Source organism: Pan troglodytes, chromosome 4, assembly GCF_028858775.2.
Source record: "Pan troglodytes isolate AG18354 chromosome 4, NHGRI_mPanTro3-v2.0_pri, whole genome shotgun sequence".
Lineage (NCBI taxonomy): Eukaryota > Metazoa > Chordata > Mammalia > Primates > Hominidae > Pan > Pan troglodytes.
Genome location: NC_072402.2, coordinates 124,122,577 through 124,144,429, shown reverse-complemented (window position 1 = coordinate 124,144,429; position 21,853 = coordinate 124,122,577). Strand labels below are relative to the sequence as shown.

Below are 21,853 nucleotides of genomic sequence, written 5' to 3'. Positions count from 1 at the left end.
ACATAAAACCTACAAGGTAGAAGGGAGTCCTATCTTTAGCCTCCTTAAACAAGACAATTATCAGCAAAGATTTTTGTACCCAGCAAAACTAAGCTTCATAAATGAAGGAAAGATAAAGACTTTTTCAGACAAACAAATGCTGAGGGAATTTACCAGTACCAAGCCAACACTACAAGAGCAGCTAAAGGAGCTCTAAATCGTGAAACAAATCCTCAAAATATGCCAAAATAGAACCTCATTAAAGCATAAATCTCACAGGACCTATAAAACAATAACACAATGAAAAAAAACCCCAAGGTATTCAGGCAACAAATAGCACAATGAATAGAATACTACCTCACATCGCAATACTAATGTTGAATGTAAATGGCCTAAATGCTCCAGTTAAAAGATACAGAATGGCAGAATGGATAAGATGTCACTAACCAAGTATCTGCTGTCTTTAAGAGACTCACCTAACACATAAGGACTCACATAAACCCAAGGTAAAGGGATGGAAAAAGATATTCCATGCAAATGGACACCAAAAGTAAGCAGGAGTAGCTATTCACATATCAGACAAAACTAACTTTAAAGCAACAACAGTTAAAATAGACAAAGAGGGACATTATACAATGATAAAAGGACTAGTTGAACAGGAAAATACCACTCCAGTACCAAAACCAGGAAAGGACATAACAAAAAAGAAAACTACAGACCAATATCCCTGATGAACATAGATGAGAAAATCCTCAATAAAATACTAGCTGACTGAATCCAATAGTATATCAAAAAGATAATTTACCATGATCAAGTGGGTTTTATACCAGGGATGCAGGGATGGTTTAACATCCCCAAGTCAATAAACGTGATATACCACATAAACAGAATTAAAAACAAAAATCACATGATCATCTCCATAGATGCAGAAAAAGCATTTGACAAAATCTAGCATCGCTTTATGATTAAAACCCTCAGCAAAATTAGCATACAAGGGACATAGTTTAAGATAATAAAAGCCATCTATGACAAACACCAGCCAACATTATACTGAATGGTGAAAAGTTGAAAGCATTCCCCTTGAGAACTGGGACAGCACAAGGATGTCCACTCTCACCACTTCTATTCAACATAGTATTGAAAGTCCCAGCCAGAGCAATCAGAAAATAGAAAGAAATAAAAAGCATCCAAATGGGTAAAGAGGAAGTCAAACTGTCACTGTTTGCCCGTGATATGATGGTATACCTAGAAAACCCTAAAAACTCATCCAAAAAGCTCCTAACACAGATAAATGAATTCAGCAAAGTTTCTGGATACAAAATTAATGTACACAAATCAGTAGCTTTGCTATACACCAACAGCGACCAAGCTGAGAATCACATCAATAACTCAACCCCTTTTACAATAGCTGCAAAAAAAATAAAATACTTAGGAATATAACTAACCAAGGAGGTGAAAGACGTCTACAAGGAAAACTACAAAACACTGCTGAAAAAGATCATAGACAACACAAACAAATGGAAATACATCCCATGCTCATGGATAGGTAGAATGAATATTGTGAAAATGACCATAATGCCAAAAGCAAGTTACAAATTCAGTGCAATTTCCATCAAAATACCACTATCATTCTTCACAGAACTAGAAAAAAAAAATCCTAAAATTCATATGGAATCAGCCCACATAGCCAAAGCAAGACTAAGCAAAAGGAACAATTATGGAGGCATCACATTACCTGACTTCAAACTATACCATAAGCCATAGTCACCAAAACAGCATGGTACTGGTATAAAAACAGGCACATAGACCAATGGAGCAGAATAAAAAATGCAGAAATAAAGCCAAATGCTTACAGCCAACTGATCTTTGACAAGGCAAACAAAACAAAAAGTGGGGAAAGGACACCCTACTCAACAAATGATGCTGGGATAATTGGTAAGCCACATGCAGAAGAATGAAACTGTATCATCATCTCCCACCTTATATAAAAATCTCCTCAAGATGGAACAAAGGCTTTACTCTAAGACCTGAAACCATAAAAATTCTAGAATATAACATCAGAAAAACCCTTCTAGACATTGGCTTAGGCAAAGGCTTCATGACTAAGAACCCAAAAGCCAATGCAACAAAAACAAAGATAAATAGGTGTGACTTAAGTAAACTAAAAAGCTTCTGAAAAGCAAAAGAAATAATCAGCAGAGTAAACAGACAACCCACAGAGTGGGAGAAAATCTTCACAATCTATACATCTGACAAAGGACTGATATCCAGAATGTACAAGGAAATCAATCAAATAAGCAAGAAAAAACCAAACAATCCCATCAAAAAGTGGGCTAAGGACATGAATAGACACTTCTCAAAAGAAGATATATAAATGGTTAACAAACATATGAAAAAATGCTCAGCATTACTAATGATCAGGGAAATGTGAATCAAAACCACAATGCGATACCACCTTACTCCTGCAAGAATGGCCATAATCAAAAAATAAAAAAATAATAGATGTTGGTGTGGATGTGGTGAAAAGGGAACACTTTTACACTGTTGGTGGGAATGTAAATCAGTACCACCACTATGGCAAACAGTGTGGAGATTCCTTAAAGAACTAAAAATAGATCTACCATTTGATCCAGCAGTCCCACTCCTGGGTATCTACCCAGAGGAAAAGAAGTCATTACATGAAAAAGATACTTGCACATACATGTTTATAGCAACACAATTCACAATTGCAAAAATATGGAACCAGCCCAAATGCCCATCAATCAATGAGTGGATACAGAAAATGTAGTATATATATACCATGGGATACTACTCAGCCACAAAAAGGAATGAAATAATGGCATTTGCAGCAACCTGGATGGAATTGGAGACTATTATTCTAAGTGAAATAACTCGGAATGGAAAATCAAATATTGTATGTTCTCACTCATAAGTGGGAGCTAAGATATGAGGACACAAAGGCTTAAGAATGATACAATGGACTCTGGGGACTTGGGGGAAAGGGTGGGAGGGGGGTGAGGGATAAAGGACTACACATTGGGTACAGTGCACACTACTTGGGTGATGGGTGCACCAAAATCTCAGAAATCACCACTAAGGAACTTATCATTGTAACCAAACATTACCTGTTTCCCAAAAACCTACTGAAATAAAAAAAGTGAGTCAAATACTTCAGAATGGGTAATTGAATAGTGTGTATTTTTTAAAATAACAATTTTTGGTGGTCTGAAAAAAATGGCAAAGTAAAAACTACTCAAAACCATTTGTGTAAAATTAGTTTTCCTACCAATATTTTCAAAATTTCCAAAAATGAGGGGCTGATAACAGGCAGTCACAAGCCAACATGCATTCCTGTTGGGAGTTCATTCCCCTAGCTGGGAGTTCATTCCCCTAGCTGGGAAAACCACATCCATTCCTTCACTCAGTGCTGCAAAGTATACAGTGTGTATCAAGTTCTACGAATAGAAAAAACAGATCTGTTGGAGACCATGGGCATAGAAGAAGTTATAATCAGAGGGCAGATCCAGGTTTTATGGGCCTGAAGCTTATACAATTTTAGAGTCTTCTTTAAGAAAAGTACGAACAAGGAATTAGGCATGACAGTGATTATACATTTAAATGAGGAAAAAAATCAAATTATGAATTGGAAAGAGTTTACAGATTCCATAAACATCTCCAAATCCAGAAAAGTAATATAGTGCTCTTATGAACTAACTGTCTGACATATTCTACAATTTTTTTTATAATTTATAGCTGATACTCATTGATCTCTTCATATGGCAACAACCTCATAATATTTTCAGTAAACAGAAAAGAAGGTGGTTTAGTTTTTTTCTCTAGAAAAAAACTTACCTTTTTATTGATAGGCTAAAGATTTATTTCAAATTCAAACCCAGTTTTGATAATGTGATGATAATCTACTATGTGACACATACACAAATGCAGTGGGTGTTTTTAGTATTACTTCAGGTTTGTGCCTTATAAACACAAGAATTCTGATAAAGTCTATTATGCACAAATATCACCAAAAAAGAAAGAAAAAGAATAAGGTTGGTATAATTATATTAGCTGCATTATCGAGTATATAGTCCGAATAGGAGAGAACTGTCTTGACTAGGCAATAAAAAGAATAGAATCTACCACTTTATATATTTATGTATCTTATGATTTATATATCTGATGATTGGAAAAATTTGTCAGAAACTAGTTTCTGGCTCTGTACATTTCAAACTTATTTTCTTTTCCACTACCCACACACTTCTGATGCATGACACCATGTTCATATCATGATCCCATCTCTGACTCTGCCCCATATTGGCTTAGAGGGTGGTAGGAGTATTCCTGGAAGCCATTCTAATACCATACAGCCAGTGATAACTTATGTGCACAAAGAAATGAAGGCAAATCACACAAATAGATTCCACGAATACCAAACTAAATGTATCTCTGAACAACTTTCCCTTAGTTCAGAATGCCAAAAATGCCTTTGGCTACATATCTGACTTGAGGAAAAGTATGAAAGAGGAAAAATAGGAGTGGAAAGAGACAGAAATTATACTTGCAGTTAAAATACTATCTGCAAATTTTTCAGGAATGTAGGACTATCTGCGCACCTTACCAGTGGCCCTCCCAGGGCCTTGGACAGTAGAAGCTGTCTTATAAGTGAGGGTAGAAGCTTAAGCTGCATTGGCTTTGTAATAAATACATCCTGACGGCAATACATTCTGATAAATGGTTAATATAGGATATAGTGCCAACAATTAAAAGGTTGCTAGTTCTGAGGGATGAGAGTGGGGGTGTGGGTGGCAAAGGGAAGTTACCCAGAGCTTAAACTAGACCTTCCAGGTGCATTTTGAAAGGGCATAGGAATTTTTGAGGCCATCAAAGAGGACTTCCAGCATGTTCAACAGCCTGGCAACTAGATAGAGCATGTGCATTGAGAAAATATTGAATGTGCGGAAGTATCTGGTGAAGTCTGGGAAAGAGACCAGAGGTCCTTTCGCTCCTTGCAATGACACTGCTGGCGAGTTTTATTCTTTCCTGCTGGGAAAATTCTAACTCTCCTAAGAGAGCCTAGTCCTCTGACATAACCTCCTCATTTTAACTTCCATAGCCATGTCTCACTATATCCTGGTGCAATTTGTTCTTTCTCTGCCTCCTGTCTTAGCCTGCCCCTCACTCTCCTCTGTGAAGCTCTGCAGAGTTCATAGGTCCTCCTGCCCTGACCTTGCCCATTTGCTGAAATACCTGCTCCACACCCAGAAAACTAATGCCATTATATATCCCCTTAAAACAGTGCTGCTTCCTTTGAATGCTTCCATCTCATCCCTGCACTTGGAGAAGTAACCTCATTTTCCAGGACTTGGCCCCACTCCAGCCTCTACATAGCAGTCTTGTGAACAGGCGCTGAGCCCATGGGCTTGACTAGTGAAAATGGGTCATGGCACAGTGTCTGCTGTGTTCCTGTTCATCTGGTGCCATAGAGTGCTCCTGTCCTTTTTGTAACAGCAGGAGAAGTGGGGTTGGCTAAGAAAAGACAAAGCTCTTGAGAGAAGAGGGCAGAAGGAAAGAAGGGCAAACATTTTCTTTCCTACCCACTGGTGGCAGCTAGAATAGAGGAGAAGACACAGATGCATTGGAGCCACTAAATGGAGGCATAATGAGTGTGACTGTGGGGCTGCCTTGGACACCAAGGTTATCGTTGACTGCAGCCTGGAGTGGACCTCATCCCAGAACACAGAAGGACTTTGAGCACCCTCCTAACATTTCCGATTAGTTCTGCCTCATTTTTGTCCTCTTCAGTTCCCATCTTGGGCCTTGTTTGTACTCCCAAAGGCCATGGTGTCCTATTCTACACACTAACTCCACTGAGCAACTTTCACTTTTGCCTAATGGCTAATTTGCATAATAAATCTCCAAAAGCTTCTTGATCCAATAGAGTTTTTTGATTTCTTAAATTTCTGGAGTGATAATTTATGAAACTCTTAATTCACCAAAGCCTTTCCCAGTCAACTACCTATAGACGTTACAGCAATTCATGTTTTTCCAAGTCTGCTTAATGTTCTGTATATTTTGAGAAATGATGATTTCTGCAAATTTTGAATTTTGAGGTACTGTGCACATTATCAATGTCAAAGATTTTCAAATGGGGATTAACTATTGGAGGCTGGGAAAGCACTGAATAACTTTAACAACCTCTTGGAAAACTTTAACTAGAAGGAAACTTTTAATCTGAAAACAGCTGATAAATCCTGAAATATTAAAAGCATTCCCTTTAAAATCAGGAACAATACAAGGATATCTAGAATTATTGCATCTACTCAACATTATACTGGTGTTCCTTGCTTGTGTAATAAAGCAAAAGAAGATTTAAAGGAGTGGCCGGGCGCGGTGGCTCATGCCTGTAATCTCAGCACTTTGGGAGGCCGAGAAGGGTGGATCACGAGGTCAGGAGATCGAGACCATCCTGGCTAACATGGTGAAACCCTGTCTCTATTAAAAATACAAAAAAATTAGCCAGGCGTGGTGGCGGGCGCCTGTAGTCCCAGCCACTCGGGAGGCTGAGGCAGGAGAATGGTGTGAACCCAGGAGGGCAGAGCTTGCAGTGAGCCGAGATCGCGCCACTGCACTCCAGCCTGGGTGACTGAGCGAGACTCCATCTCGAAAAAAAAAAACAAAAAGATTTCAAGGAGTAAATTTTGGAAAGGTAAAAATAAAATTTTTATTATTTCAAATATTATTGTCTACAAAGAAAATCTCTTAGTGTCTACAGATTTATTATTAAAAGTTTAGCAAGGATGTTGAACATAAGATCAATTTAGAAATCTAATTATATTTCTGTACATTGACAAAAGAAAATACAATGTAAAATATATTTACAGTAACAACAAAGGTGTAAAATATCTAGGAATAAATCTAACATGATGTGTAAGATCTTTATGCAGAATATTCTAAAACTTTATTGAAGGACATTAAAGAAAACCTAAATAAATGGAAAGCTATACCATGTTTATGAATTGGTATATTTAACATCTTAAAGATGTTGAATTTTCTCAAGTTGAACAATAGGCTTAATGTAATTTCATTTTAAAAAAGTTTTACTTGATAAGCTAATTCTAAAATTTAAGTGGAAGAACAAAGGGTCAACGTAATGAAACACTTCTGAACTGGGTAAGGAGTCTTGTCTTAGCAGATTTTTTATTATAAAGTGATGGTAATTAAGACAGTGATATATGACAGAGCTGGCATTACAGATTAGTGATGAAAGGACAGTCTATTCAATAAATAATGTGGGACAATTTATTATCTCTACAAATAATTTAGAATGATGCCCTAATTCACACCAGAAAAGGAAATACGTTCTAAACACAGAAAGAATCCTAGTTTGAAAGGAAAACACACTTCTAGCAGAAAATACATATGTTCTTATGACTTCAGGGTATGGAAGGATTTCTTAAGTCATAAACAAATCATAAAGAAAATAATTAATAAACTAACAAATTAAAATAAGAACTCAGACATAGTAGAGAGTGTAAACAGACAAGTCATATGTTGGAATAAAATACTTGCAACACATAACAAAAGATCAGCGTCTGGAGTATTTTAAAAAACTATCTCAAAAGAAGAAAACGATAGTGACCTCTTTCCTCCAAAAGGGATATAAATTCATAAGCAGGCATTTTATAGAAGAGAAAACAAAAAAAGACCACTAAACATGTTGAAAAGATGTTTCTCCTCTTAGTTTAACATATATTAAACCCACGTTGAGTTACCATTTCACACCTTGCAGATTGAAAACGGTAAAAAAATCAGACAATTCCAGTGTTGCTGAGGCAGCAGAATAACTGCTGGTGGTAGCGCAAAGATACAGAACTTTGGAACACAGAATGACATTGGCAAAAAAAGTTAATCATGTTCATAATCTATGATGAGCATTTCCTCTAGGTATGTGCCTTAGAGACACCCTTCCACAATGTACCAGGGGAAACAGGCAAGATGTAGCATTGCTTGAATGCTCAGACAACTGGAAATCAACCACAAGTAGGCCAGAGTGCTCTTTTAAAGTGAATGTCACATTATGACACTCTTCTATTCTAAACCCTCAGTGGCTTCCGGCCACAATTAGAATAGAACTCTAATCCCCCTTATCATCTGTTTATCTGTCTGATTTCATGGGTGCCACTCTTCGCAGTTTCCTCTAGACTTCTTCCCTATCTTCCCTATGCAGGGCAACCACGCTCCTTCTCAGTCTTATGATGACTGGTTCTAAGTCAGCCTAAATATCACTTCCTTGGAGAGTCCTTTACTTACCACCCCATCTAAAGTAGTTTTCTCTATCTTACTGTCTGCCTCAGCTTTGTTTCCTATAAAACATATTACTTTTTGAATTATGTATTTGTGTATGCACATATGCATTCATTCATATTTTTGGCCTGTCTTAAACATTAAACTAAATCTCCATGAGAGCAGGGACTAAGTCTATCTCACTCATGATTGTAACCTCTGTGCCTTGTACATAGCCTGGCATATAATAATTACTCAATAAACTTTTGCTGAATTGAGTGATTGAATACAAACACTGTGTAAATTGTATCTGTGCCTATTTGAAGTGGCTTGTTGATCTGCAAGTACATTTTATTAGCTCTAGTTCATTGAAAGGATAATGTGATACTAAAACAGCCACATAAATTCTCAATACTTATTTAGAAGGTAAAGGAAAGTGTTTACCTGGTCTTATTTTTTATCTCAAAGATTTAACCAATGTGTGCCTGAATGCTTCCACAAATTATTTTCAGTGATTTTCTACACAATACATTAAATAGATCTTTCAACTAGACTAAAAGTCCTTCAATGCCTGACCTATTTAGAGATATGTTAAATTTTTTTAGGTCAGTTCTAATACACATTTAAAAAAACCACTTATAGATGCTAACATAGAAATTTGATATTGAATACTCAAATATGCGGGTGACATAGGCTGGAGCTTTTTTTGCAAGAGGCTTGAATTTAAGTTGATATGGGTTTTATTTTACTTTTATTCTATTTATCTATAATTATGAAAACATTTATTTTGTTTCAATTATACTTTATGTATTTTGTATTTGTTTTAATATTTATTTGTTTGTTGATACATTTTGATTTAATTTTTTTCCTGGTTAGAGCTTGAGCTCCAAAGAAGAATTTGCATGACAGTCTACTTAAGAGATGGATTCCACAGACAAAGCAATTCAAGAGGCACTTGAAGCTCAGCAAAATATGGAAATAATGGATGAGTTTTACATTTTATTTTATTTTTATTTTTTCTCTTTGTTTGCCTAAGTTTTACATTTTAAATCACAGAATTATACCCTTGCTCAACTACTAATACAAGTAAGATAGATTCATTTTAATAATGGATAGAAAAATTAAGTAACTTGAAAATAGATATATTACGAAACAATTTGCACACATTCACTTTTTTGGTCTCTAAAACTTCTTTTTAAAAGTGTTTAATTTATTTTCATAACCTGGCATTCTGATATGTGAATGCAATTAAATAAAATAGAACGTCTTTGTTTTCTATTAAATTTTTGAAAGCTATAATTTAAAGTACTTTTTGTGTAAATGATTTAAAACAATTTAAAAAAGAAAACAATGATCATATTTAACTCTTGAATTTCTGGATATGGTGCTGTCAAAAAGTAAAGTTTGGGTGTGGGGGTTATTCTGAGAAGTTTACATGAATGCTACGTTAAAGTTTACATGAAAGTTGGATGAAAAACTTTCTTTTGAATATGTGATTTCCACTTATACTAAATTTCTACATTCTATAAATTGCTAGATAAATATAATGAGACAAAATGAATAAAGAATTTGAAAAATAAATTTTCATGAAAAATATGTAGTTATTAGAGTGGTGTTGATGTGGATATTAATGCGCTGATTTGGATATTGATGAGTTTATAGCAAAAATGAATATGTTCTGAAATTGGCCAAAACTGCTATAAATCACTATGCAGTAAATACTTGAACCAGAGAACAGTTGGTACTATTTTAAATTTAAATTGGAAAGGCAAAAAGAAGGCAATTATCTTAATATTTTAATAATTATTATTTTAATAATAGTTCATGTAATTTTGATACCAAAGTCGATTTGGGGTTCAACGATTTGTTTTCACTTCTTATGAACCTGAGAGTGAGTCAAGAATTGATGAATTGCATAGTGACCAGTTATCCAGTACTAAGAAAGTACTAAAGAAGGCACTAAAAATTATTTTTCCTTCATAGTAATAATAGTTCTATTTGCTCAGAAGAGCCCATCCCTTATTATATACCCCCTTCGAATCCACTGGTCAGGATGCCTAGGCTGCACCTTCTCTTCCCATGGCTGATCCCTACCTCCAGGAATGAAAAAGGAGCTCTCCAAGGGTCACCAGTTGGGTAGCTGAGGCCACCAGGGGGACAGACGTGGATGGCCAGGCCCAGGCTGTACCCACCTGAGGAACACCGAGCTGGGGCTGTCTGTGGAGCTGCGTGAGGCCTCCACGTTGGCCTTCCTTGGGCTGCCCGGAGTCTCAAACCGGAACACTGTGTCACTAGAAGGCAGCCTTTTCTTCACCATTGTGCGCTTATTGATCCGCAAGTCAAGGAACAACCTTAAAAGCTCATTTCTCAGTCTCCCAAATAATATGAAAATCTCTGCGTTTCAGCTTTGTACAGTCCTTGAATTGCAGGAAGCTCTTTCTTCATGTGACTCAATCTAGCTGAGGCTATGTTTTTAAAAGTCAGTTAATGATTAACATATCAGTGTGACACAGGGCGGTTTTCATCCTATCTATGTTTGCTGTAAAGAAATAAATGTGTTTGGGAAATTCAACTTTTAGTTCACTAAGATGAACACCAATGTATCTGAATTTAGTCAGAAAAGCATGGAAAAGTAAACACCTAAACAAAACAAAACAATGAGGTGCAGAGACTGGCAGCATCTAAACATTAAAAGCAGGATGCTTTTTCTAACCACCTGAGCCTGACCAACAGGGTGAGCAATGTGGATGTGCTTTATGCCTGTACTCACACAGGCAATGACCAGCACACTGTGTGTGTTGCAGCCAATGTTTGGCAGATGCACAGCAGTTTTAAGGCTGCATTCCTTGGTCCTTGGGACCTGAAGAGTTCTGGAGTTCTTATGGAAGTGATATACACAAAGTCAAGGGAGTCTCAATATTCAGGTTGCATATTTTGCTGGGTTACAGGAGGCTGTGACTTGTACCCAAACAGTAACAACAAATACAAACAAATAAACAGTAGGAAGCGAGAGTTCGAATGTGTCTCTTGCTTGCTGGCTGGGCAACTGCAGGTGATCCCAATTCTGCTCTGTTTGATATCTGTTATGCTGATTTCACAGGATTAGAATGAAATACGTAGGAGAATATGCAGTAGAGATTTGCAATTATGTGTCATTATTGTTACCTAGATATGCATTTTACTAACAAATAAGTTCAGAAAATGAGTTTCTTCATGCGACAAATGTTCATGCACAAGGAAAACATCAGTGTCCCTCCACCCTCGTTACTAGCACCAGTGAAAGATTTGTTCCACAGTAGCTATGCTCTCTCTCCTTGTTCCCCTTGTGATTAGTCAGTGACATTGCAGAATGGCTGGCTTAAGAGAAGTACACAGTTTCTGATTGTGGAAGAGAGCAAAGTTTCCTGGGAAATCAAAGCAAACCTTTAGCCTTGGCCTCATTAGCATTTTGCTCTAACCAACTGCTAACCTGGCAGGGACAGGTCTGTGCTGCTCTACATGCTGTATTGACCCTAAGAACACTTTTGAAGTGAGTCTTTCAGTGATATTACATTATTTTGGACAATATTTTCCTGCTGAGTTTTCTTGGTTTTAGCACTGAGTGCCCTAAATTCCAGGAAATCTTTAGTGCTGGGCAAACTGGGGCAGGTGGTCACCTTAGTACTGCTGAGCGCCCTCATGCTACAGTTCTGAAAGTGCACCGCCCCCAGCTTTCCTCCCTGTCCTTCCTTGACAGAGCACGGTCTATATTTCTCTTTCCTCTCTTATCTCTGTGCTGAAATTGAGTTGAAATGTTGGAGACATTAAATAAGCTGTTATATTAAATTGCTGAATTAAACCAGTCACCATGCCTCATACAATAGCAACAACCTGCATGGGAGTTTCTGCTCCTTGTAAACAAAAAACAACTCTTACTGGCACAGATGTTAATGGTCAATGAAATGTAGTCTGTTACTCTCTGTCTCATGCAGGTTTGGATTAAACAGGGGCAATTCCTAACTTAGAACAAAATGTCTCTAAAGGAGGAAATTCCAGTGTCAGTGAACAGTCTTTGAACTTATTTTTCAATAGATAAGTTTTCCTCGTACTCACTCAATCAACTGATATATATTTATTAGCAAAGCTCTTTGCTAGCTGCAGCGAGTGATATAAAAAGTTTTAAAAAATGGGTCCTTGCTTCAACAATGAAGCTAGGAAAAAACAGTCTACATAACTGAAAAGTTAACTAAAAATAAAAGCGATAGAAAGGCAGTGAATTAGGCTAATATTTATTGAGTCTCTGTACTAACTAATATCTTTTGAGTCAATATAGCATCTCTACTACATAATTTCATATATAACATCTCATTTAATCGTTGCCCAAATTACATTTTTATAGATTAAAAAAACTATATCTTTAAAAGGTTAAACCACTTGGCCATAATTAAATAGTAAGCATGTGGTCATGCTGGAATTCATTCATTCATTCATTCATTCATTCAACAAGTATTTATTGAGCATTTACAGTTAAAAGGAGGCAAATCAATTGAGACTGGTATAACTTATAAAAGTCTAATGGAAAATGTGGGGTTTGAGTTTCAATGTGGGGTCATGGGGAAGGCAGAAAGGGAAAGGAGTAGTGCTCATGAACAAATAAATGGGCATGGACCAGGTATGTGTGTGAGAGTGGAGAGTGGAGAGTTTGTTGGTGAAGTAGAGGAATAGGGAACATTTATCTGGAGGCTGAATTATGAAGGAACCTTGATGCCAGTGTGGTTAGTTCAAGCTTTATCCTGTAGGTAATGGAAATAAAATGATGAAAGATGAGCTCGATGGCCATATGCACGATGCTTTGGAAGCAGAATGAGATGAGTTGGTCCCATTACTCCAGTCAGCTGGGTGTTACGGTTATTTCAGTTACGCAGCAATTTACTAGCCTATGGGAAGCATACTGACGTAGTTAAACAGTATTGGCTGAACTCTTATGTAAGATGTTGAGTTAATCCTTATTATAAGAAATTGTGTCAAAGGTGAGATTTTCTGAAAGTCTAGAGCAGGGGTCACAAACTCAAAGGCCTTTAGGAACCAGAAAGGTAAGTAAAACCCTGGGGGAGGGACAGAAGCCAGCAGAGAGTGGTAAACAAAGGAATGCTTTTGCCTCCCTCAGGGCATTCAAGTTTTAACACAACAGATTCTGGTGGGAGGAGGCATCCTAAACCTGTCTGAGGGCTGGAGCCAGCTGGGGCTTGCCCGGTGAATTTCACTTCTTGATATGAGCTGCCTGTGATAAAGCTGACAAAATGTGCAAGTAGTTATAGCTGGACTTTATGTTTAAATAGGAATAAGGTTTTGATAGTACATGATCATTGAAAGAAAATGTGAATTCTGACAGCTTTATTTTCAAGATTAATGGCAGTTGACTGCTGTGCAGCCATCCACAGCTACTGCCTGAGCCCTTTGACTGTTTAGACATGGCCTCTGCCCAAGCCCTCCTAGCCTGTGCCACAGCTTTCATTTGTGTGTGTGCAAATTAAAACAAAGACCAGGTGGTCAAAGATAAACAACTGGAATAGGACGTTTATGTAAATATAACTATAAAAGGAACATGCACAGTGGCCAAAATGAATAATATATGATAATAAATAAAATACAACTAAAATAAAAATCACAGAGACTCTTTTATATCCTTCCATGGGAATTGAGAAATAATGTTGAAAGTCTTCTCGGCCGGGCGCGGTGGCTCACGCCTGTAATCCCAGCACTTTGGGAGGCCGACGTGGGCAGATCACGAGGTCAGGAGATCGAAACCATCTTGGCTAACACGGTGAAACCCCGTCTCTACTAAAAATACAAACAATTAGCCGGGCGTGGTGGCGGGAGCCTGTAGTCCCAGCTACTCGGGAGGCTGAGGCAGGAGAATGGCATGAACCGGGGAGGTGGAGCTCGCAGTGAGACGAGATGGAGCCACTGCAGTCCAGCCTGGGCGACAGAGTGAGAATCCAAATCAAAAAAAGAAAAGAAAAGAAAAGAAAATCTTCTCAAGCTCTAGTTTTCTTTGCTTAAGCCCTACAAATTAAAGTTTGGCCATAAGAGTTTTTTCTTTCTTCAATGAAACAAGGTCCATAATTCAAAGAATGTAGTCTTGTGCAATGATGATAATAATCTTTGGTTATTATATCCAAGCATTCTGGATTCCATAAATAAGAAACTAATATGCCTACTGATGCTAGGCCCGATGGATAGGAGGTGGGGAATTCATGCCTGTATATTCCCCTTTTCCTCCTCTCCCTCCTTTTCCTCTACTGCCTCCTCCTCCTCCTCCTCCAGTTTTTACAGGTGTAGGATTTGGATATTGAGACATAAGATCAAACCAGAACCACCAGATTAACAGAGCTTCAAAATGGAGTTTTCCAGAGCCATGGAATATAAATTTACACTTAGAAAGAAACGAGATTTTCTCTACAAATAAGCAAAGTTAGAAATATTTGTGCCTTAAGATTTATTTGATAAATTATGCTGTGTTTAGGCTATTATTAATACAATAAGCTTATATACTCTAAGCACATAGTACTGTGATTTGGATAAAAAAAGCCTTGGTCTGGGCCGGGTGTGGTGCCTCACGCCTGTAATCCCAGCACTTTGTGAGGCCGAAGTGGGTGGATCACCTGAGATAAAGAGTTCGAGACCAGCCTGGCCAACATGGTGAAACCACCGTCTCTACTAAAAATACAAAAATTAGCCAGGTGTGGTGGTGCGTGGCCTGTAATCCCAGCTACTCTGGAGGCTGAGGCACAAGAATCTCTTGGATCCGGAAGGCGGAGGTTTTTGTGAGCCGAGATCACGCCACTGAACCCCAGCTTGGGTGACAGAGCGAGACTCCATCTCAAAAAGAAAAAAAAGAAAAAAAAAGCCTTGGTCTGGTAAAATCACCTTGAATTTCAGATGTCACCATATTTCCATACATGGAATAACCATGTATGGAAAACCGGTGTGTGGGTGTAAATTAAATATATCCACATTCCTGGGGTTGGCTGTTTGATTTCATGGTTTAGAGTGTTAGTTTAGGGGTCAGGTTGCCTGGAAAAAGGTGGCTTGATTATTTCATTGCTTTGTTACTTTAGAAAGGGATTTAACTACTCTGAGCTTTTGTAAAAATGGGAAAAACAATAATATCTATCTCAAAAAATTGTTTGGAGGACTTGATATAATATGTGTAAACTTCAAGTATGAAGCCTGTACATAGTAAGCATTCAGAAAATACTACTGATGGTAATGACAATGAAGATTATGATCTTTGAGTTGGTCATACTTTCACTCATGTTGAGTGGAGTCATATGATATAAGTGAAAGATATGATTTGCTTTTCTCAATGGGACAACAGCTGTGTGTTTGCACGTGGTTTGTGGAAGACCTAATCCTGGAGGGAGGGCAAGCATTGACAGTCTGGGCCCGTGGAGTGTTGACATTGGTGATAATGACCCTGCCAAGCAGCTTGGAATATTCCAGTCTAATTCATGGGCTAAAGCATATCTTAAGGCCCTTCCTCTCTCCTTCAAACTTCTTTATTCTGCGGTTTTTATGATAAAGAGGGGAGGGGGTTGATTTCTCTCCCAAAGTTGTGAACCCTTTGAGAGGATGCAGAGAAAGGATATATGTTATCCCCTTGTCAGAGAACTATTACTATCTGCCATAGCTCATGACTTAAGAGGGAGTTTGCCCCCAGAAGATTAGAAAATTGATCTTGCAGCTTCAGTAAACATGTAAGTAGACATGGCAAGATTGGACTTTAGATAATCTTTCTTTTTTTGTGTGCATTTGGGGCTTTAAGATATAAAGGTAAGAAATTTGAAAACCCAAGTTCCTATTCTAGTTTATCTACCAGCTTGGGTAAGTCTTTTTAGTGCTTTTAACAATATTTGCTTAAATTTATAAAATGATTTGAGATAGTTGATTTTAAAAATTTTGTTTGCAGAACTTTCTGTTGATTGATATGTTTATTATTTAAACAGTGATGCATTGGTAAACCGGTTTTCCAGGAAAAAAAAAAAAGCTCTGATTTGTAGCACTGGCCAATTTCCACAGTGTAAATACTCCTACCACAGCTGATTTCAAGCTGCTGACATGATACACTGAACGTGACTTTGGGAATTGAGCCTATAATGAGCGACAGTTGAGCAAGCATGAGCTAACTCTCTTACACCGCTGTAAACATTTAAACATTCACATTTGGGTGTTTGATAAAACATATACATTTGACCTCAGAGTTACCAGATTTTAAAAAGCAGCATTCTTGATTTCAATAGCATTATTATCTGTCAAATTGCATAGTGGTTATTGCATATTCTGCCTTTGTTTGATTTTATGCAAATTGATAATTATTTTCAGAGAAATACTTCTGAAGATAGTATGATTATTAGTGTCCCCCATAAGGTTATTTTTTGTATTAATTTTACTGGCCTAAGGGATACATAACATAAATTTACTATTTTAATCATTTTGAAGTATATAGTTCAGTGGCATGAACTACATTCACAACTTTGTGCCACTAAGGTTTTTAAAATATACTGCTTTTTTTAGTTTACAAAACAAAATGTATACTCATTACAAACATTTTGAAAATAAAATATAAAGAAGAAAAATATCATCTGTAATCCTCAGCCACCAGAGATAATCACAATGAACATTTTATCATCATCAAAATTATGTTTTACTCTAAAGGATTATCAAAATCATTTGGTAATTCTGAAAGTATATCCAATATTCACTAAATACAGTCATTATTTTCAAGAGGCCTTACCCTTCAAAGTGAGAAACAGACACATCTTCTCTGTTCCCTCCCACACCTGGAGCACCAGGGGCCAGAGTAGTGGAAACAGAATCAAAGACATGTTTGGAGAATTCTATGAAACATCTCAGAAAGATTTGTTTGGGAATGAACATACCACTGGCAAGATGTTTTTGAGATTAGTCTAGAAACTAGATGATAGAGGATCTAGAGGGAGAGGTTTTAGAGCCAATAGGAACCTTAGAATGCATGTACTTAAAATACTTCCTGTTATAGATCTATCACTAGTGGGGTTAGGTCACTTGAATAGTTGGTGGCAGAGCTAGGGCTGCCTCCTGATTCATGTTCCACTCCTGACCTGGTAATCTAGATCCTCTTCACATCATGCTGCTTTGTAGAATTCCTCCCTGTTGTGACTCTTGAGAGAATGAAAACGTACCAGCAACAGACCATCTGTGTTAAATATTGTCTTTGTACGGGACAAGAGCGGGAAGCGATCCTACAACCTACACTTTCATTTTCCACTGCTATTGTGTGAAGTAATTAGATAGATATTTACTCTGAGGCATTAGCTGTGTTAGGTTCCATCATTAATTATAATATTTCAAAATTTCCACAATTTTCTGAATTTCAGGAATTTCCTCCCTATAGTTTGCAATTAGATCCAGACTCAGTACATACTTTGTTTAAAAAATGCAGACTCTTTCTGTTTGTATTCTTACTGTGCTACTTAATAGCTGGGGAATTTGAAAATCTCTATATTTTAGTTTCCTAATCTGTAAAATGGGAATAATAGTACCTACCAAATAGGTTTGTTAAGAAAGTACATTAGCTAGTATTTGTAAAGACTTTAAATATTGCCTTGAACATAATAAGGATTTAGCAAATTTTATATTTATTTTGATCAACATTTATAATAAAATCATAAGGTCTTATTTAAAGTAACTATCATTTTAGAGTTTTTAAAAAGTCTTATTAAGATATAATTTACATAATACAAAGTTCACTTGTTCAAAGTGTATAATTCAGCAGCTTTAGTACATTTACTAAATTGTGAATTTAGTAAATTCACAACCATCACCACCATCTAATTTTAGAACATTTTCATGACTCAAAAGAAACCTTGTACCCAAGAGCAGTCCCTGCCCATTCTCCCTATTTTCCTCTTCCACTCTGCCCTAAGCAACCACTAACCTACTAATTTACTTTCTCTCTTTAGAGATGATACATTCATATCTCATCTGTATATATAGAAAAAGTACCTATTCTGGATCTTTCATATATAGATGGGATCATACTATCTGTGATCTTTTGTAACTGTCTTCTTTCACCTACAATGTTTTCAAAGTTCATCTCATTTTGTGACCAAAAATATTCTATTGTATGGATATACCACATTGTATTTATCCATTATTTAGTTGATGGAGACTTGGATTGTTTCTACTTTTTGGCTATTAAAAATAATGCTATTATGGATATTTGTATACAAGTTTTTATGCAAACACATGTTTTCAATTCCCTTGATTATATACCTAGGAATGAAATTGCTATATTTAACTTTCTGAGGAACTGACAAACTTTTTTTCCAAAATGGTCGTAACATTTTACATTTCTGACCAGCAGTGGATGAGAGTTCCAGTTTCTCCACATGCTTGCCAACACTTCTTTTTTTTTTGTTTTTGATATAGCCATTCGAGTGGGTATGAAGTGGTGTTGCATTGAGGTCTTGATTTGCATTTTCCTAATGACTAATGATGCTGAGCATCTTTGCAGGTCCTTATTGGCCATTTGTGTATTCTCTTTGGAGAAAAATCCATTCAAATCCTTTGCCCTGTTTTAAAATTGGGTTATTTGTCTTTTTATTATTGACTCGTATGCTTTATATATTGTGGCTACACGTTCCTTAAAATATATGATTTGTAAATATTTTCTATCATTTCATAGGATGTCTCTGCCCTTTCTTCATGGTGTCCTTTGAAGCACCAAAGAAAGTTTTCCATTTTGGTAGAGTCCAAGTTATCAATTTTCTCTTTTATCACTTGCGATTTTGGTGTTGGGCCTAAGAAATAATTGCCCAAGCCAATGATTATTTACTCATATGTTTATTAAGATTTTTATAGTTTTAGCTCTTATATAAGGTCTGTGATCTACTTTGAATTAATATTTGTGTATGTTGTAAGGTAGGGGTCCAACTTCATTCTTTAGAATATTGTCCTGGCACTATTGTTGAAAAGGCTATTCTTTTCCCATTGGATTATCTTGCCCATTTTGTTGAAAATTAATTAACCATAAATGTTAGTGTTTATTTCTTGGTAACTATTTTAAACAATATACATAGAAATGTATTCAGAATTAATGAATTTGAGTATCTCTGTTCCTTTTGAAGATCTTGTGTTTTTATTCTTTTTTATGTATGCCTACATAAGTCCAAGGCCAGGACTTTTGGTACTTTTCCTTAATTCTTCCTGATAATCCTGAAATCATAATTTTCTAGGTAGTTGTTTACTTCACCTGTTTGTAATAATGGCAATAACAAAGAACACTAATAATGATGATTGTCAACAAAATCTTAAGTTATTTAGAAAGCATGAAATTAAAGACAGGTAAAGTGAAAGGCTCATATACTATTATATAATAGTTTGTATCTATGTTGCTGTTGATTATACATATTTCTTCAATTTAGCATTCATCCTGCAATTTTTTAAAACAGTGAAGTGTAGCAAGTCCAGGCCAAATTCAGAAGAGGTGACTGAAATGGTGCTGCCCGATCAAAAAATCGTTTGATCTTCAGAACTGAGCTCATAGGATCTTTTAACACGTGAGTCAGGTCATAAACATGCAATTTATAGCTGAAGAAATGCATGTGGCTAATAACAAATGAAAAAATATTCTCCACTAGTAATAAGAAACAAAGGAGGAGACCCAACTGGGTAACAAACTGGCAAGGAGTTTTTGAAAGGTCACCACATTTGGGGTGATGGTGGTAGGCTTAACATGCTTGTGTGCATTGCTGGGAATGCTTCTGGGAGGTAGGTATTACACTGATTTTGCAGAGGAAGAACTGAGGCTCAGAGTGCCTATCGAACTGGTGTCATGTCCCACAGTTTGTGACACTCAAACACAGATATAGAGGCTTACCAACTCCTCCACAGCCACAGTGAGCAATTAACCCAGACAGGAAAGACATCATTTTGAGATTTTTGGTAAATTAGAGTTAGAATGGGACCTCTGCCCAAAGCACCTGTGAAAACTCTATAGCGTGAGGTAGGGTTTGGTGACTGGGCTGGGCCATCATGAGAACTGCAGAGCCCTGGGCAGTTTATCTGAGATACCTTGTTTCAGTGTTTCTTGTTAGATTTTCAGAAATGGAAGATGAGCAGCAGAGGGAATTTATTCATTGTGTAATTTCTATATGCCTGCCATTTTACATATGGAAACTTACTCAATCCTCTTAGCAATGCTAGGAAACAGATTTTTTTTTTTTTTTTTTTTTTTTTTTTTTTTTTTTTACCATTTCGGAAATAAGAAAACTGAAACTCGAGAAACTGTCTCTTTTCCTAGTCGACACATTCAGTTAAATGGCAGCAGAGTTGGGATTCAAATGCAGGTTTGTAGAATCCAAAGCCCAGTCTGAAAGGAAACTAGAGATCCTAATCCTCCCACCCATTTATATTTTATGTTATGTTTTCAGTTCCCATCATGCCTCACAGACAGTGTTTTTCTTCACAGTGTTTATGTGTACCCTTCACATGTCTTTCTGAAGACATTCTATTTATTGCCCTAGCTCTGGGCTAAGCCTAACAACCCTTCAATACAATTATTTATTCTTTGAAGATAGGATTATTTGAGGGATTTTAAAGCAATTATAGTCAGAATAATAGAGGAATTTTTAAACAAATTAAATATCTCTACATATACTTGTTACTCTGCTAGCAGTTGTACAAAATTTAAAGTAAAAAGCAAAGCAAAACCTAAAAAACCAAAAAGCTAACCCATAGTGCCTGCTTACAAGGAGCTCATAAAACCTAACCCAAACCCAAACCTACCTTTCTAGATTAAAAGGAACCTAAAACCAAAATGTAGAGAGTTGACATGGCAAGTGTGACTTCATGCAAATATCTTATAATCCTAGTTTTCCTGAGCTGAAATGGCAAATACTGAGTTCTCCCGAACACATAGAGTCTTAGATTGCAACTGTATCTTTCAAGCCACTCCTAGCATTGCTCACTGCTGTCTCCACTTGAATTCCCCTTTCAGCTTGAGTGACATGACAAACCTCAAACTTCCAGTTTTGTGCAATACACCTATAAGCAAAATGTACTTGTATCAGGGGTTTCTGAGGACATTACAGTACGTGGGATAATTCTTGCTTTTACTCAAGACCCTGATGATAAACAAGGAAAACTCCCCCAGTGGGCAATCAAAGACATTCTCCATGTGGAGACACTCTGTCCTTAAGATACCAAAAAGGCCTTTTAAACCACAGAAGCCACACTCCACTCCCAAATGGTTTTTCCAGGTCTGAGACCTGTCACTTACAGTTCCAGGTCTGGACCCACTGGCTTCACTTCTCTCCCGTGGAACATACTCTTCCAGGGCATAAGCTGTGCTTGGAATGTTTGCTGAATGCTCCTTTTTGCTTGTAGGACTTGCTGTCTCCTTGTCATCTTCTAGAGGCCAGGTGATCTTCAAGAAACTCTGGGAAATGTCAGGAAGGAACTTTGTATTTACACCAGATCTGCCCAACCACAGCTCTTTGAGCCAGTTGGTGTGCTTTTCGCTCACAAGTGCTATCTCAGAAGTTTTCTCTTTCAGCGTCTGCTCAGA

General features: G+C 36.9%; 1 protein-coding gene across 3 annotated transcripts in view; it reads right to left on the bottom strand.

The window, feature by feature from the left end:
* The window catches only part of GRAMD2B (GRAM domain containing 2B), a 210,067-nt gene that overhangs the window by 111,936 nt on the left and 76,278 nt on the right, over positions 1–21,853 (bottom strand). For 2 of the 3 annotated variants that reach the window (XM_009449572.4, XM_003950610.5), the window contains exon 1: positions 10,455–10,676. In XM_009449572.4, coding sequence (XP_009447847.1) covers positions 10,455–10,579 — 125 coding nt within the window. In that variant the 5' untranslated portion in view covers positions 10,580–10,676. Of the gene's footprint in view, positions 1–10,454; positions 10,677–21,565; positions 21,725–21,853 lie in introns of those variants that run through there. The other variant, XM_054685142.2, reaches the window with a different exon arrangement.